Source organism: Dryobates pubescens, chromosome 21, assembly GCF_014839835.1.
Source record: "Dryobates pubescens isolate bDryPub1 chromosome 21, bDryPub1.pri, whole genome shotgun sequence".
Lineage (NCBI taxonomy): Eukaryota > Metazoa > Chordata > Aves > Piciformes > Picidae > Dryobates > Dryobates pubescens.
Genome location: NC_071632.1, coordinates 13,709,005 through 13,726,793, shown reverse-complemented (window position 1 = coordinate 13,726,793; position 17,789 = coordinate 13,709,005). Strand labels below are relative to the sequence as shown.

The window sequence follows — 17,789 nt, the reverse complement described above, 5'->3', positions numbered from 1 at the left end:
CATAGTTAAACACTGCTGCTGGCAGATGCAATCCAGTTTATGACTGAGGTTGTAAAAACATTCATGAAAGCAAATTCATAAGAAAGATACTCTAATGAAGATGTATAGAAGGGCTGTAATGCCATGTAGCCTCTTGATAGCTAAGGCCCTGATCCTGCAAATTAAGCTAAGTGGCAAAGTTAATCAGATGCATAAGCGTTTGCAACATCAGTGGTTTTTTTTTTTCTTCCCCAAATGAGCTAAATTCAAAAAGCCTTGGTTTAAATTACACAAAGATATTAGCAACATTGGTTCTTTATTAGAAGCATTTTATTCATTCAGAGTGTACAGTATGGAGCAACACGCCTGGCATGGTTAGTGATGCATGAACCTGAAGGGGATGAAATCCCTTTGCATTCCCTTCACAGCCAAGTTGCACAACAATTCAGGCTGCTGCCTCAGCAGCCAAATGGGCAATTTTCCAAGCCTAAAAGTCAGCAACGAACCCAAGTGTTAAGGCAGCTTTGTTCTGTCATAAAGCTGACCAGATACCCTTGGAAAGCTCCCTTGGATTATTCTTCTTCCTCCCCATCTTCTCCCTGCCAGCCTTTTCTAGAAGAGTGAAACCATGATGTTGCATTTCCTAGACCTGTGATCCAAAATAAGGGGTGAAAACTTCATGCAGCTTCACAGGATCAAAGGCAAAACCTTGAGTTCATGGCAAAGCTATAAAATCCCTGGTGAGGAAAACAAAATCAGAGCAATGCACATAAGAGATGAGGAGAAGAAAAACACCCCAGGCTTTCCAACAGCTCATGTCCTATCTCAGATGCAAACTTAAAGCTGTGGCAAATGCATGTTAGCAGCAGGCATGGCACGGTAACCCACGGGAGCCATCCTGTTCTTGTCTTCATGGCAGAGAAAGAAATACTGACTCAAAGCAGCAAACTCACTCACAATTTGCATACCTCAAAGACATCACTAAAATAATCTCTTCTGTATAATGCAGGATGTCTTGTTCAGTGAGACAGGAAAACTGTCAAAAGCCAAACAGGCAAAGGAGAGCAAGAAGCTCTCTCTGCGAACAGAGCATCTCTAAGGTCATAACACTACGTTATCAAGGCTGGGAGGCCAGGGGGACCACAGTGTCCTCTCAGCACACGCAGCAGCACCCCAGCAAGATTTTTTTGCACTGATCAGTTGACTGGCAACAGTGTCTTACTTCAGTAAATTTCTAGAGAGGGTAACAAAGCACCCTAGAAGCATCCATTAGACACACTCATCAGATATTGATATGAAGTGATCAGGGACTACCTTCTCTGCAGTGAAACATGGCAGATGTTGGAATGGGATGGTTAAGCCACATTGTAAAATACATCAATGCTGTAATAAAGGAGAAAATGGTGTAAAACCTCTTTAAAGAAATTGCTTTATTCAGGAAGAAACAGAACACTGAGAGAGTCGTTAGCCACTGGAATGGGCTGCCCAGGGAGGTGATGGAGTCACCATCCCTGGAGGTGTTCAAGAGGGGATTGGACGTGGCACTTGGTGCCATGGTTTAGTCATGAGGTCTGTGGTGACAGGTTGGACTTGATGATCTTGGAGGTTTCTTCCAACCTTGGTGATTCTGTGATTCTATGAGAAAGAGGAACATGAAAAGAGTAAGTGAAGAAATGGCTCTTGATTCTCTCCACTATTTTTAAAGTGGTTTAAGTGACAATTTCTATACATAATTTTCTGTTAATTTCCAAGTTTTCTCTGTATGCACCCTAACCATTTTTACTGCATCTGATGAGAGTGATTTCTCTTACCAATATTCCAATAGCCTCCTTGACTAGTACTGCATATTAAAAACCATTTTGTTCCCACACCATCGTTGCACTAACCTCTTTCATGACCAGTCTGTGCTGAATGGCCATAACACATTTAGAAACTTAAGAACACCTATAAATATTTCACTGTGCACACACTGAAATTCCAGGGAACCCCCTCAAATTCAGTGATCACGTGTGCTCACTCACCACTTTTGCAGCAGGAGCAAAGGGTCTAACCTTATGTTTGAACCTTGGTTTCACACCAAGTGAAAGAGAAGCTGATAATGACAAGAGTGAAACTGTATTACATGCCAAAGTATCATTTCTAGTCCCTAAGCCACAAATGTCTGGAAAATATTTTGAGCAAATAGAACTGTTCCTGCTCCCTTTTTTTTAGCCTTGGCTTATGGGTCATTCTTGGAGATAAATCTTGTACCAGATGGACTTTTGTTCTGACCTGATACACAAGTTCTTACATGGTTGTAGGATCAAGATCTAGCTTTTCTAAATGTTGCAGTTTTAGAAGCATTTCAAAAGGGGAAAAAATAGTGAAGAAAAAGAAATGTCATCAATCTAGTAACTTTTTTAATGTTTTGGGGGACTTTTATGTTTGTTGGTTTGGTTTTTTGGTTGTTGTTTTGGGTTTGTTGTTGGGGTTTTTTTTGTATGCTTGTTTGGGGTTTTGTTTCATTTTGGTTTGTTTTAAACCATTCTTCCTTGCACCATTTGTTATAACCAGGCAAGTATCGAATAGCTAGAGAGAGGCATGAGGAAAAGCAGACAAAAAAGGGGGAAAAAACCACCCTAATATCTCTTGTTATTTCCTGCAAGGCAAAAAGACATGAAGTGAGCATTAAAATTATCTCAAGAAGCAAAAATAGCTGATAAGAACTATTAGAAAAATTAAACACTCTTTCATTTCAAATCTGCAAGAGAAAATATGCTTTTGATTTTTTTCACCTCACCAAAAATGAATTTAATTAATTCAATTCATTTGTGAAGTAACCTCTTCATTTCAGCATAACCCCTCCACATCAGAGAGCCGGATGAAGGGGACATGGAGGGAAAAGAAAAGGGGGCTTCCTGGAGTGCTTTGTGCTGAGGCTATTTTGGGTTGCATAGCAGCTTGTGGGCAACTGTGGGCAGCATCTATAGGCTATAGCAACGCTTGAGGTGATGGTTGGCAACTGTGCCAGCCGTTGGATCTGTCCCGAGGTCCAGAAATGCAAAGACATCACGGGGCCATTTTCCTTCCTTGTCTTGTGTTGAGCCTCCTGGGAGACACAAGACAAAACCTGGCACTGATCTCTATCAGCCTGAGCTTCCACACCCAAAACTCAGAGGTATTCACCCCATATGCATTCACAGAACTGGACCAATGTGTTTCGGAGATCACTCTTTTCTTACAGTCAGAATGATGTAGTCAGACTCTGCATGCACACCAACTCTTTGGAATAACTGCTGGAACAAGATCAAATTGGCAGGATCGTTAGTCCACAAAGCCCAGCTTTCAAAACAGAAACATTTGATAACAGTGCTCCCTTAGCTTGCTGCAGAAGATCCCCTTTGCTAAATTCAGGTACTAACCAGCACTGCTGACCCATTCTGCTACCAGGATACTCAGCATGGCCTGAAAGCACTTCCAGAAATAATGTTTAATATGACTCCACAGCTGCTGTGCAAATTTAAGGATTGAACACAAACTAGTACTTGTGCAATCAGTAACTAAGGCACTTGCTCTTGAGTTGATTCAGTTGACTATGCAAATATATAAGTGAGCAGGTAGTATTGGTTCATGATGGTCAGCAAACATGCATTTTGGCATAGCTCCCATTGGAAAGAGAGGAATGTTAACTGTCAGTCCTAGTTTCTGAGTAACTAAACACAAAATGCTTGTCAGGAAAAAAAACATCAACAAAATTAATCTGTCCTTTAAGTGCCTGCAAAAAGGTGCTTCAGCTTTCCCTGCAAATGTCTAGCTGCAGAGAGCACTTGGACACTGCTCTCCCTCAGATTAGCAAGAAGGTCAGCAGCTCCCTTCAGAAAGCAGCCTTCTGACCACAGCTTCAGCCTGACACCTGTCAGCTTCATCAGCTGGAACTGAAACGTTCTCCAGACCTGTGAGCCCTGCCTGTGAGCAAGGCAACCTGACCCAAGCTCAGACTGAGCTCACCACAGCACAATGCTGATTGAGAAGTGTCCTTCCTCCCACTGGTACCTGCAATCTGGCACCTATGCCTGAGGGAAACAGCACTTGCTGGTGTGTCACAGGTCTGCTCCTAGGGCTCTCTTCTACTGACACCACCCTGGGAGTGACACCAGGGACATAAATGAACAGAGAACTCTGAAACCTCAGTGTCAGAGCCTCCTGCCTTGCCTGCACAAAGATGCAGAGAGGAAGCACCAGTGCAAGGCTGGAATTGGAGTCACCATGGCAAACCACTTGGCCTCAAGTGACCTCACTGGAGATTTTTTGGGGATGCAGTAAAGCTGATTGCAATGATAATTTTCTTACAGGACTGCAGTCTTGTGCTTATGTCAGATGCTGAACATCACTGGTTACAGGAATGGTCCCCTCCCCCTCAAGGACTGGGAATTCTGCATTAAGTCATCAGTAAAAATAGGGTTTCATGAATCCCCAGTTGGCTACATCACAGGAGCATCACACACATAAGGAAAGATTTAATCTATTTAATTTACTAGACATAATGTACTAACCTTGTTCCTGGTACCAAGAACAATAGGATGCATAAGATATACAAAGATGGCAAAGGTCTTTTTACTTGAAAATAAATGACATCTGTGGGGAGGATACATGAGTGCTCACTTGCAGAAGATGAGCCATGCTCCATTTCTACAGGCACACCAAGTTTGGAGAGAAAGCAACCAAATAAAGAAGCTAAAATGCTGACAGAGGTATTACCTAAAGATTTAAACAGCACATCTTTCTTTGTGCCAGACTACTAAAAGTTCAAATGAACATTTCTGCAGCTCTGGCACGGTGTTTATAATACCTGAAACAATTTGGTTTCACTAGGGAGATGCTGGATGTAGTATCTAAGCAGGTGTGCAATGCTGCCTATTCCAGGGGCTGTGGTGATGACTTACAACAGATTTCGCAGGTAGAGTTAATGTCACTTACTGAATTGCATGCATTGCATTAGCTATAGCACTTATGTAATAAAGTTTAATCTAGCACAGTGGCTTCCATTGGGAATATTATGCCTGTTGGCTTTTAGAAAATCTTGAGTTCATGCAACTAGGTTGAGATGTCTGTTAACTTTGGGGTTTACATTGCCCACATTTACATGACTGTTTATTAACAAGGACTATGTATTTGGATCCACAGAGCAGACACTTAAAGTGCTCTCATAGTGTCTTCAAACATAGACTCATAGAATTTTGTGCCTCTGTATGGCTTTTATATGGACATTTCTAGTCCTCTGGTGTCTCCCAATTAATTTGTTCTTCTTGTTTAAGCAGATGAGAAAATGGTGGGTTTTGTTGTTTTTCCTAAGAGGTAAAAATCAAGTTTGCTCTATGTTATTAAATGAATTTAACTGTCTTGCAGCTATTGAAAATAGATTTCAAGGTATTTTGCACTCTGAGGTTGAAAAATGTTCTTGTCTTGAATATTTTGTCTAAGTTTAGTTTCTTTGTCTAACTGAATCAGTAAAGCGATGTGTGATCCAAACATAATGACTGCATTTCAAAACCAGCAAAAACATCAAAGCAGCATATTCATTGCAAGCTACAAAACAGTCCTAGAGTTTTTGCTGAGCTACTCTACATCAGGAAACATATACATATTCATTAGCAGTTTATTTATATTCAAAACACTACAGATCTGAAAGAGCAAATCAAACAGAAGTCTAAAAAGCTGTTGTATTCAGCCAAGATTCTTCTCAGGAAATTATTAGTATTACAGCAGTTGTACTGAGTAGACAGGATTATTAATTAAGATATTGGTTTGCTCTAGTGTGCACTATCCTCAGCAGAAGAACTGTCAAGTTATTGTGTCTTGGAGAAAAGTTTTCTCTGTGCACCGTTTCCTGTGCTTTCCAAAATGAAAACTTGCTCCATGTCTTCAGGCTTTCAAATTTCTCAGGGCTATGTCTGCTGAAAATTGGCAAAATTCCTACCAACTATAACCTTGACAGAGTCAATCTAGAAATATATTTGTCACAGATTTAGAAGCATCTTGCTGCCCCCCCCCCCCCCCCCCCCCCCCCCAGCAGAAAACCACATAATTTATTTTATGGGGCTTCAAGTCTGGGAACAACTGTCAGCAGTTTGTGTTCTGGGGAACAACGATCTTCAAGAGATTCATTTGCCACAGAAATGAAATCTAATCTCCTAAAGGGAGGAACAATGAGTCAACAGTCCTGCATAAGGCTGAGAGTTAGAGGAGAGGGATTCGATTTTGCCATAAGGTTCAATTTCTTGTGTGATCTTGGACAGCACCCTTGTGAAGATCTACACTGCACTGTCTGGGAAGCAGTCTGACTGTGACAAAATGATGTATCTGGAGCCTCATGCTGTTGTAGCTGGCCTATTTCTGGGTCTTGAGCTTGGTGGAAATGAGTTCATATCAGCATCTTTACCCTGATATGCAGTGTAATCCTGAAAGTATTTCTGTAATCAGGGACCTGAGAAGAATGGAAAATTAGCCTACACCGAGTTTGTGACACTAGACTTCTAGCAATAGCTGAAGCAGCCCAAATATATCTATAATAAACCATTAGTCCTCTGATATAATTTTATTTTCATTTAAAAATGAGCATGATAGTGCTGACTGCTGAGGGGAGTCTGTTTTGGGCATAATGGAGTTCAGTGAGCTTGACCAGAGGGTAATCTCAGATGTCTTCTCTTCACTGATGCAGGTGTAGTCACTCTCTTCAATCAAGGACTCACTTGCTTTTAAAATAATGATCCTATGATAAATGGTGTGAAGTGAGGTTGCACTGACTGAATAAGTGGCCTGTGAATATATCACAATCTCAACACTTCCACCTAACAAGGAAATCTCTTCTTTTCCCTAAACCAAAAAGCAGAGTGAGGAGAAGCCCAAGCAGGAAGGTCTAACAGAAGATGCCCTTCTCAGCAAACTTCCTCCTTTATCTTGTGATGCTCACGGTCTGGGATATACCTGTGAGCCAACTCCTGCCAGCTGTCCTGGTTGACTCAGAATTGCTAATGGCCTGACGTCCATGGCTGGCCTGGGATTCTATCCCAACAAAACCAGGACAGGCAGTAAACAAGCTATATCTTCTGTTTCTTGGGCTACTTTTTTTCAGTAGCTGCTCAGAGTGGAACTGTAGACCAATTCTTAATCATCTGCAAACTTTGACCAAAACAATGTTTTTAAAAGGTCTTTGTGGTTTCATTATACCTGGAGACTCCTACTGAGAATGCGATGTGCCTTTTCCTAGCATTCGTGACTGTTCCTATCCCAAAGACCTCCCAAAGTAAATGTACAAAGCAAGACAACCAATATATTTATAAAACAGTTCTGAGGATCATAAAGGAACAGAGTGGTAGTCATGAGGAGTGAAATGACCACTGTCACAACATTCCAGCTCCATACAAAGTTTCATGTCCTAAAGTAAACAAAGCCACTTCAGCATTGCTTAACGGCGTTCTTCTGAGGTAAGTACAGGTTACAGCATTTCTTCTTCTTCCCTTCACATACTTGTTGTTATTTAACCCCAGCCATCAACTAAACGCATGCAGCCTCCTTTCAGTAAGGAAACTCCCAAGAAAATTTGGCTGGTGTCAAATGATCTCTTCCCCAGAACACAGCACCAGCATACGGTTGTGACATGCGCAATGTCACAGCATTGTATCAGCAATACCTGGCTATGTCCTTTGAGGAAACCATCTGCATTAGCTGGCACATTCAGATGTGCACAACTTCAAAAGCAATAATCACAAAAGTAACAGATGTAGAGCCACTCTTATGGACTGACCATTTCCCACAGAACTTTTACCTGCAGTCAGTGTTTCTTCTTCAATTCTTGTTTAAACACTAAAGGAGTTTTCCCTCATTATTTTCTCATATTATACAAGATATTCTAACAGCTGCTGGAAGCTGAATGCCATGTTAACAATACATAATTTAGTGACTATATGCCATGCTGACAGTGAAAGAAGGCCTGAGATTGCACAGCCATACTGTGTGTTTTTATTATACTGTAAGTACAGTTTCAAACATAATAGGATTTATTCATAGCATATTTACTCCACTGAAGTGAGTATAAATATGTAAATGTCTAAGGCTTAGACTGGGAATTGCCTACTGCTGCTTTCAAGTCATGCAGCACTCTTCGCACTCTAAATGCAGGCTGACAGCAGAAAGGGCAGAACTGTACTTCCAAGGAAAGTATTACCGAAGGATCAAGCTTGCATATCATTACCTTACCCCTGACTCCTAATACAGAATGACAGTGGACACACAGTTGTAGCCTTCACACTGCTTTAATGGAACAACTACACTGAGAGAGCACACACTGCTGATTGGGGCAGCTCCCACCACAGTGTGATTTGAACGAAGAGAAGTCCCTTTCTGTAAGACACCATTCAGATGTACCAAGCAAAATAAAGTTGTGTTGAAACACGTGTAAGCAAAGGGGGTTGAGTTTGTTTGGTAGTTGTCAGGGAAGAAAAGGACAGCAGAGTGCCTGGTAGCAGCACTCTGGTAAAACCTTCTTCTGAGTGAAGTGTGAAGTACCTGGTGGAAAAGTTACTCTGCTGAAGGCAGTGGATGCAGCTCTGTTGGCTTCTCTAGAGTATGAGCCATCAGAGACCTGTTTCAAAGGCTTGCAGTCATGAGAGGCTACATAAAGGTGTGGGAACTCTATGGGGTGTATATTGAGGTGAAGGACTGTGCTTATAGCTTTCTCTGAGGCAGAAAGCTCGATCAGTTTTCAGCTGTAAATAAATAAGTAAAAAGACATACCAGAGAAATTGCTTATGAAGCAACTACCACAGGGCACTCGGAGCAAGACAGAATAATACCAGCTTCACAGCTGGGATTTCAGGTCTAAGCAAATATCTGAGTAATCATCTTTAGCTGTGTACACATTTTAATTCACACCTTTCCACTCACTTATTGCTTCCCTGCCGGATACTTTTTAAAATAGTGAATCAATTGCCCATAAAAGGTGTCAGATTATCAACAATGGAAATTAAATCCCCTGGTTACTGAACAAATAGGCTTGGAGCAGTGCTCCAAACTTCCTCTCACCACCGAGGCAATTTGCCTCTTGTGTAACCTGGAGGGTATCTCTCATTATAATTGCTACTCGGCCCTGGCTTGAATTGCTCCAAGCGCTTCTAATACAATCTGATCCCTTCAGACCCTGCTTTACTGCCCCTGTTCAAGCATGAAGAATTCAAGCTGGAACAGGTGCAGAGTGGGATGATTAATACAATCTGGGGAACAGGGAGCCTTTCACAAGCAGAGCTGCCAATGCTATCAATTTATGTGGTAGACAACTGCTTTGGGCAGTAACCTACTGGATTTCCAGTATCTGGCAGCTTAGGTTCTTGGATGCCTGGAAATTCAGTAGAATTTCACAGAGCCCACACAAAGCAACTTGAAGTGGAACAAACAGCAAGACTGATATGTCCCTGGTCCCCAAAGAGCTAGAGAGTCAATTCGTGGCTGTCACTTCTGGACCTGCCATGGCAAAAAAAGGTCCAAAGGGAGCTCAGTTTACATAATGTGGTAAAGGTTGACTGCTGTCTGGGCTTATATGGGTATGGGAAGGGAAAACACTGGGAAGGAAGAAATTTCACTTATGCTAGAAGATAGTATCAGCACATAAACCCAAACAAGTACAGACTCGCCAGGGACAGAGTCATACCACAAACTGGCAGATCTCAGGTAATTATTAGCACAAAGACACTGCACAACAGTTTTCCTCTGAGAGAGGGAAGGCATTGGCCTATCCACTTCTGAAAAAAACCAAGTGAACCTTTATGAAAGGATTCTATTTAATAAGTGTCTGCAACATTAAGTCTTAAATTTGCTGAATCTGAAGATCCCATTCTGCTTTCAGCCACACAGCGGCTGTTATATGTCTCTCCCATAAAAAAAACCATCATGATCTCTCCTTTCTCTGGAATTTCCTGTGTTCAACTCCAGTGATCATCATCAGTAGTATTATTGTGTGTTTTCCAGTGTGATCATCTTATTTTAAGTGCCAGTTCTTTGCATTAGCCTTAATTTCTTTATATAGTTTCTGCTTATCTTGACATCACGCAGCTGAAAGAACAGAGCTTTTGGCATCATTTAGCTTAGCTGACAGTACAGTCATTAAAAGAACTGTCTTGGAATTATCTCTATTCCTTATATTCTTCTATTGTGTAATCCATTTTTCCCCCTAAACTTTACAACATAATCACAATTGTAGCCCTCCAAAATCAGCAGTGATCAATTTCTTTTATGGCCATGGCATCTTGGAAAATCTCCTGCAGACCAGAGGCTAAATTTTCAGCGGAGCTAAGAGCTGGTGCATTGTAATTAAAAACTCTGTAAATCCTATTAATTTCACCCACTGAAGACCACTGTTAACATCTTTGCTGCTACAAGCTCCCTTATAAAAGTCCACCTGAATCTCTTTTAGTAAGCCATGAAGAAAAGACAACAACCTAGAACTTAAAAAATAAGGTCTTTTCAATTAACGATTTAAAAACAGGGGAAGGCACCTTATGTACCCTTTTCTTATCTTTCCAGATAAAGACCTCTTAGGTAAGCTTGGTAAATCCTTATCTGCTAGATAAAGAACCACTATGATGGGCCTTATCGCTTAATTAAATCCTAGTACTATGTACAATGAATTCAATAATTTGTTATACAAGATAGCACTTCAGAGACTGCATTGGATAATGCATCTCTATCGGTTCCCTGTACCACAGCACGCTGTGATGGGTCATGTTCCATAACCTGCTCCTGGGCTGCAAGGAACTCATTACAGAGAAGCTGCCCAGCTTGATGTGGACAGCATGTGATAAATACATTTGTTGTATCGATGAGACAAACTAAGGTTCCCAGATGAAACTAATTTGATACATAGGGCCTAATTCTGTCAGTTGTCCTTGTAACAAAATAAGCTGAATGTGAGGGATTTGTGGATTTTGGCCCAAATAAAATACTGATGCTGCTGTCATGGCAAAACAGTATAACCAAAGTTAATGTTAAAACGTGTTGTGAAGCCTGTGGTACAAATGCAGCTATTGTAAGGTCTAATTCCTGGTTGTCCTTTTACTCATTAAGGTGCACATCATTCATTGCATTTACATCCACACATGGCAGGGTGAAAAAAAAGGAACAGATCAAAAATAGATATGGCAACTATCACTAGATATACTGGATGGGTATTTGTGAATACTAAACCCAGTTCAAACGATTCTCTTTTCCAAGCAAACATATTTGTATAAAGAAGTCTAATACTCGTAGTGCTTCATTTCACTAATTGGCTTATTGGTAATGTGCTAGAGTGATCTGTTCCTGATTTTATTTGGCAAAACCAGTTTTGTACATATGGATAATCCATAAAATTGGGTGTATTGTATCCCTGAATCTCTGAAGAACTTAATTACAGACTAAACCCATTATCCCTTAGGCCCAGCAAATACAGAAATGGCTTGATCCTGAAATATGCACTGAAGCTCTACACGTCGGGAGCCCTTTCCTGGTAAATGTGAAAAATTTTAGTCTTGAGGTCTGCTACCAGCTCTAATCTTGCTCAGTGCTATCAAAACACTTCAGTTGGGAATTATTTCACTTCTGTCAAGACAAGTGTCCCACATCTGATAGCTGCCATTCAGTCCATCTCACATTAGTAGATGGAGGAGGTTCACACAATGAGTAGATTCAGCATCTAACTTTTGGCCAGCTACAGCACATTTATCCTTCCCTTAGAAAGAATCCCCAAGGAGTGTTTGAGCACACAGCCGTAGAAGGGCTACAACACAGATACCTGTCCATGATGGACGGAGCATCAAAACTCTTGGGCACTCAGTAAGATGCAAGGTCCAGGTGTGGCTCTTGTTCATCCTCAAAATGCTGATTGCTTTGTGTTATCTTTGCTTATTTATGCCAAATATACTCAATATACTCTCAATGTTAAGCAGAGACAATTCCTGTCCACTGAAATAAACAGGAGTAAACATAAAATGGCTCTGGATTATGCCAACCAAAATTATCTCTGTTACAGTTGTTCTGTATATTTAGCATCTCCACACATTTACAGAGTTTGTTATAATCATACTCAAGCTTTCATAAAGCTGAGGGCACAAAAACTGCTTCCAGGAACCACTGTTATTGAGGCCAGGGTAAATACACTCTAAGTTGCTAGAGCTGTGAGCAGGAGTTCTTGGATTTCACAGCTGGGTACTTCTAGCAAATTGTACTCCTTTCTGTGCATAGTCCCGAAGGATTTCCCCATAAATGCATAGGCCTAGTTCTTGCATGTCTGGCAAACTCTTCTTGTATGCTTGCCAAGTTTTAAAGGGCAAGAAATCAACAGCTGATAATTTATGCCAGGAACCTACAATGATCCAAATTCACCCCTCGTGTAATTCTGGTAAAGCCAGCAGAGTTCCAGGGGAGAAGTTGTTGGCTTAGCAAAGTAAATTTTCACTGACATTTGAGGAATACACAGTATCAATTAAAGCAGAGCTAATTATTGCTACTATTATTTGCATTGCAGTAGTTCCCAGAGGCTTTTAACAGGATTATAGCCTTCTGTTACAAGGAGTTCTTAGGAATGTAAGCTGTGATCTGGAAGTTCATGTACAATAGCTGACATTCGGTACCTGTGCACAATGTCTCTATGTTCAGTGAGGCTCTGTGGGGCACAGAGCTTTGCCCATGGGTATGGGCCACAAGTATCTAGGCCACAGAAGTTGCTTGTGATACTCTGAGGTTTCCCTAGAGCTATCATGTGTTCTTCTGCTTTTCACAGAGTGTAAGGGGCCAGCCTGGCCTGTGTCCAGAGAAAGCAAGCCTTTCCCCAAACTCAGCAGTTGAGTAAAGCAAACAATGCCATACATTGGCTCTGTGTCAGGAAACCTTGGGAAAACACTTATTCTGATATGTTTATCATGGGGTACCACTCCCTTTACCTAAGAATGGGGTATTTTAGACATTCTCTGCTATATGCTGAGTCTTTCTGGAAAGGAAGGATCATTTGTGAGCTTCACCCTGACTCCCCTGCTGCACTGCACAACAGACGGGCTTCCTGGTGAAACAAAGTAATACTTAGTAAGTCTCCCAGCATTCAGATTAAAAAAAATAAAAATAAAAATAACCCCCCCATTTCGAATAAAATGTTGTAATATGTTTAACATTTTGATTCCTCTGGTGTTTCTTGATTTCTTTCCTCTAGTCCAGGACAGTATTCAGGCATCTGCATGCTGCTCTCAGTCCGGACCCCCACAGCTACAGCCCAAACCTCCCTGCAGCAAATTGGAGCAGATTATAAGTTCTACATTTTACACTGTACTTCAACAATACATGTGTTCTGTTGAGATTATGATCTTTGGTGGGTGACCAGCTTTCTAAGGATGATACATTAATAACACATTTGACAGACATATTGCTTGTTTAGACCATTTCTCAGCACATAAGCTCTCTTATTCCCTACTCCAGCTGCTGTTTCAGGGGCCTTTAGGTCACGTTGGTCTGAAGAAATTACAGCCAAAATAAGATGCATCAAGCAGAGTGCAGACAAGAAGGCAGATGGCTGCAACAAGTGGATAAATAAGTAACAAAAATGGGAAAGAAACAGAAAGAAAGATTCCAGAGAACAGGAACACTGCCTGCACCTCTGAAACTAGTCTGGAGGCTGTAACACAGAGTGTTTTCTGTTCAAAGTTTATCACATCAATATTTTTTGTATATTTTAATTGTTTTAATCCACATATTGTTTCCTTAACTAAGATATTTATTAGTATTTAAAGTTTTCCCCATTTCCTGTGCTGCTGTTGTCCTTCTGGGAAACAGGCTCAAAGAGAAAGCATCTTTCACCTGTGTTTATCTTTCAAGAGGTACTGCTGCTATTACCTATGGGACATACATAGATCAGACCAGTCAGCACTTAGAAGACAGCAAATTTGCTTTTGCACTCCTCATTTGTACATTTTAAAACCAGAATTTCCTCTGAAGTGTGACAGAACATTTTCTGCAATGCAGGATGCTGCTGAAATAACCCAAGACCTGCTTAGTGCCTGATTTGAAGGAACTTGTCCAAAGACAGGCTTAACTTCAAACAGAAGATGGTGCCTTGGCGTTAGATGTCACTTTGAGAGGTTCATCACAAGAAGGTTAAGAGCTAAATCCGTGACTGAACCTTGGCCAGACTGCAATGGTAAGAAAACTCAGTCTGATTTTACCAGACTAGAATGAAAGTTCACAAAGAGGTAACTAAGGTTAAAAAATAATCCAGAAGTACATTTTCTCTGAAGAATTAGGCGACATTTGTTGTGGGTAACACTGATCTTAGTATAAGTATTGAATGGAATTAAACTTGAGAGTCTGCTTTACTGGATTTCTGACTGATGATTTCTAACAGTTTGAGCATGAATGCAAAAATAAATAGTAATTTAACTACATATAAAAAACCCCAATGTTACTGCTTCAAAAATAAACTACTAAATATCTTAGACACAAATGTTAATATACAAAACTAGTGTAAATGAAAGTGATAATGACTATTGCAGTGGAAACAGCTTAATATAGAGATGTTAGAATGCAATTAATTTTACCAAAAGGCTTCAAATAATTAGGGGGGAAAAAAAAATTAGCATTATTCTCCCCAGCTCAGAGAAGGAAATCCAGGGCAGTAGATGCAGAGCAACCTGCCCCAGCAATGAAGCTAGCAAGTGCAGAGCCAGGATTACAGATTTCTTGAGTTCTTGCTCAATTACTTACTTAATCCCCTTGCAAGACAGTACGTTGCATTCTCAACTGCAGATAGATTTGCTTTGGAAGGCACAGGGGAAAATACATTATCTATGTGGAACTCCCAAAAGTATTCAATCAATTGGCTATTAGTTCACCAAAAAATCATTTTATTTAATGGATTCCAGAAGTGACAAGTACATTAATGTCTGTTTACAGAAAGACATGAGCACACTTCAATTCATAGCATTTTTCTCCTTTTATTGAGGAAAAGTTGGAGGCTTTGATACAGAATCCAGAGTAGCTATAGCTCCTTGAATTTGAAAATTCACAGAGGCCTGACTGAAGGTGAGTGGAATCACCATACCCATCTATCACCATAGTTTAGGTCTCTGTTTCACAGCTGCTAAAGTACAGATGCATGGAAACAGCCACTTTTTTGTCCCAGAGCTGTGCAAAATGGCTGAAGGGTCTGTATATTAACAGATTAATAGTGAACTACCCTGTTATTTCTCTTTTTTATTGGATCGGTGTGCTAAGCCAACAGTAACTTGATTTGTGTTTGGATTGCCAGTCATGGAAATCAACTAAACTATTAAAATGAGCAAAAATATAGAGCATAAAATACGCTCTTCTACATATCTGAATGGCACATAGATGCTCATTGTGAATACTGCTTATGTTTAACACTTAATTTCCCAGGCTTATACAGAAGGGAATAAGAAAATTATAACAAGACAGCTGTGAACTGTAACAGGTTGCTGCTCAGACTGGCCAAATCTCACCCCACACACTTCTCTTCCACCCAGCCTTTAAAGGATCCAGACTACTCCTCCCTAGGCCAGGAAATCCTTTTGTTTTCAAAACAGCTACAGAGATCAATACTCAGGAGTGATGGCTGATCTCTTGGCCACACTGAAAGCATCATGGTTTTCACCATTGGTGGTAGTATTTACTTCACTTACCACCTCCACAACAGGCAATTAGAATTGGGCAAGCATCACCTACCGATGCTCTGTTTCCTAAATTAAAGTCAGATTTTGGCTTGTTGTAGGAGTATGTAAAGAATAAATCTCTTGACTGTACGGTTGTGAAGAAAACCTAAAAATGAGACCAAATGCAATGCAGAGAGATGTCTTCAGGGAGCCTTGAACAAAGTGACATGAGAACTTCCCTATTCTCATAGCGAGGCTTTAATCAGATAACGCTGATAATTTAAATACTAACATTGTTAATTATTTCCATGAGGACTTGTCCACCTGGGAAAGTTTTGCAGTTTACTTGAACTAGTCTTGTTATAGTAAGCTCCATTAAACTGTTTTAGATGATTTGTCTCCTTCATAACCTAGAAGTTTGATTTATATCAAGGCACAATTTTATACTGCATTTAACCCAGTCTGTGCAGAATGCCTCAAGTCTTGATTCCATTAAAAATAGGAAAGGGTGGAAAGGAAACAAACTCAAAAGAGAAGCTGAGTTACTTTTCCACGAAAGCAGCAATTCAAACTGATTTACCCAGCAGCCACACCATCACTAGGTACAGAGGGTGGGGATGCTGTACATGTAGCTAAGCGGCCAGGAAGTAAGTGCTTATACAAAGGGCTAGGAGAAAATAACTTTTACCCTGCAAATGGCATTTAGCATGCGGTGACATTGAGCCTGTGAAGTGTGCAACCAGAGAGCAGAGAAGCATGGCTCAACTGTTTTTGTTTATGCATTAACTCCTCTGCACACTCGAGCCTCAGATGAGGGAGCCACATAGACCTAACCCAGCCCAAACCGTGCCTCTCGTAGTGCATTTTAATCCCATTAATTCATGGTGTTTTATTCAACACATGAAGCAGCTGAACTTGTGGATTCAAGCTGGACCTACAACTTAATGAAACATCGATGCAGCCCAGTAGTCAGGCGTTTCAGAGGTGTTGCGAGCAGTCTCCTAGAGTGGCAAGAAAGGTACGCAGACCACCACGAAGAACACCATTAGCAGTCCACATTATTAGTCCCACTCAGGTACAAGCACGGCAGCAAACCCGGCCGCATCCACACGCCGTCAGGCCGTGCACAGCAACCTCAGTCAGGGCCGGGATCGCGCTCCCTTATAATGGAGAGGCTAAACCCAGGCACCACGGCCCACTCACAGAGACCCTGGACAGGATGCGGACCACTCAGACACAACTCCGCAACCGCTCCTCACCGCGCACCCAACGGAAATCAGCAACACTTTCCTGGCCGCGCGCACGCCTAAGCCCGCCCCTCCGGGGGCACGTGTCACGCTGTGGCGCATACGCAGACCCGACCACAGTTCCCGGGAGGAGTCGGGACTGCGCATGAGCCGACGTTGTGACGTCACTCGGCGTGCGGCGCGCGTGTGCCCTAGCTGACCAACCAGCGGCTCCGCTGGCCGCCTCCGCGTGAGGGAGGATCCGGTCCTTCGCCATCCCATGATGCAGTGCGGGGATAGCGGCGACAGCGACGGTGGTGGCGGTGGCCGCCATGTTGTGGTAGTTTGTTGTTCTCCTGCGGCGAGTACGTGCGGAGGGGCGGCGGGAGGGGGAGCCGCCGGGCGCTGAATTCGAGCCCTTCCCCGTCCCTCCCGCTCTTCATCGCTTCTGAGGGCGGCACGGGGTCGCTGCCGGGAGCTGACGCCGCCTGGACAAGGCGAAGAGCCATGGCTGCCGCTCTGGGAGGAGGCGCAGGTGTGTGCCGCGGCCCCGAAGGGCTTTGCTTGGAGGCGGACGGGGGGTTTCGGGGCCTCGCCGTGGGGTGCGGGGCTGGTTGTTTCTGCAGCGTGGGGCCTGGATGGGGGCAGGGCGACCGGTGGAACTGGGGGGAGCTGTAGGCTGCGGGGCTTTCCTGTGGCGGTGGCGCCGCCGCCCCTCGCCCTATCTCTGGCTACGGCCTAGGCGGGGGGCGGTGGGGGGCGGATTGGGTGAGTCCCACGCTCCTGGTGGGGATCAGGAGCACCCGTAACACCTCGAAGGTCCCAGGGGCTCCTCCCTTGATAACAGGAGCTAGCGTCGTGCGGTGACGGGAATTGTCTTCTCTTGACCGGGATAGGGCCAAAAAGGGGCGGTAGCTTCATTGCT

The 17,789-nt window shown here is 42.4% G+C and overlaps 1 protein-coding gene across 6 annotated transcripts in view; it reads left to right on the top strand.

Moving 5' to 3' along the window:
• Positions 1-17,160: 17,160 nt before the first annotated feature.
• Positions 17,161-17,789, top strand: part of RBM33 (RNA binding motif protein 33) — an 84,916-nt gene continuing 84,287 nt past the window's right edge. For all 6 annotated transcript variants that reach the window (XM_054171494.1, XM_054171495.1, XM_054171493.1 and 3 more), the window contains exon 1: positions 17,161-17,399. In XM_054171494.1, the coding sequence (XP_054027469.1) occupies positions 17,372-17,399 (28 nt within the window). In that variant the 5' untranslated portion in view covers positions 17,161-17,371. The remainder of the gene's footprint in view (positions 17,400-17,789) is intronic.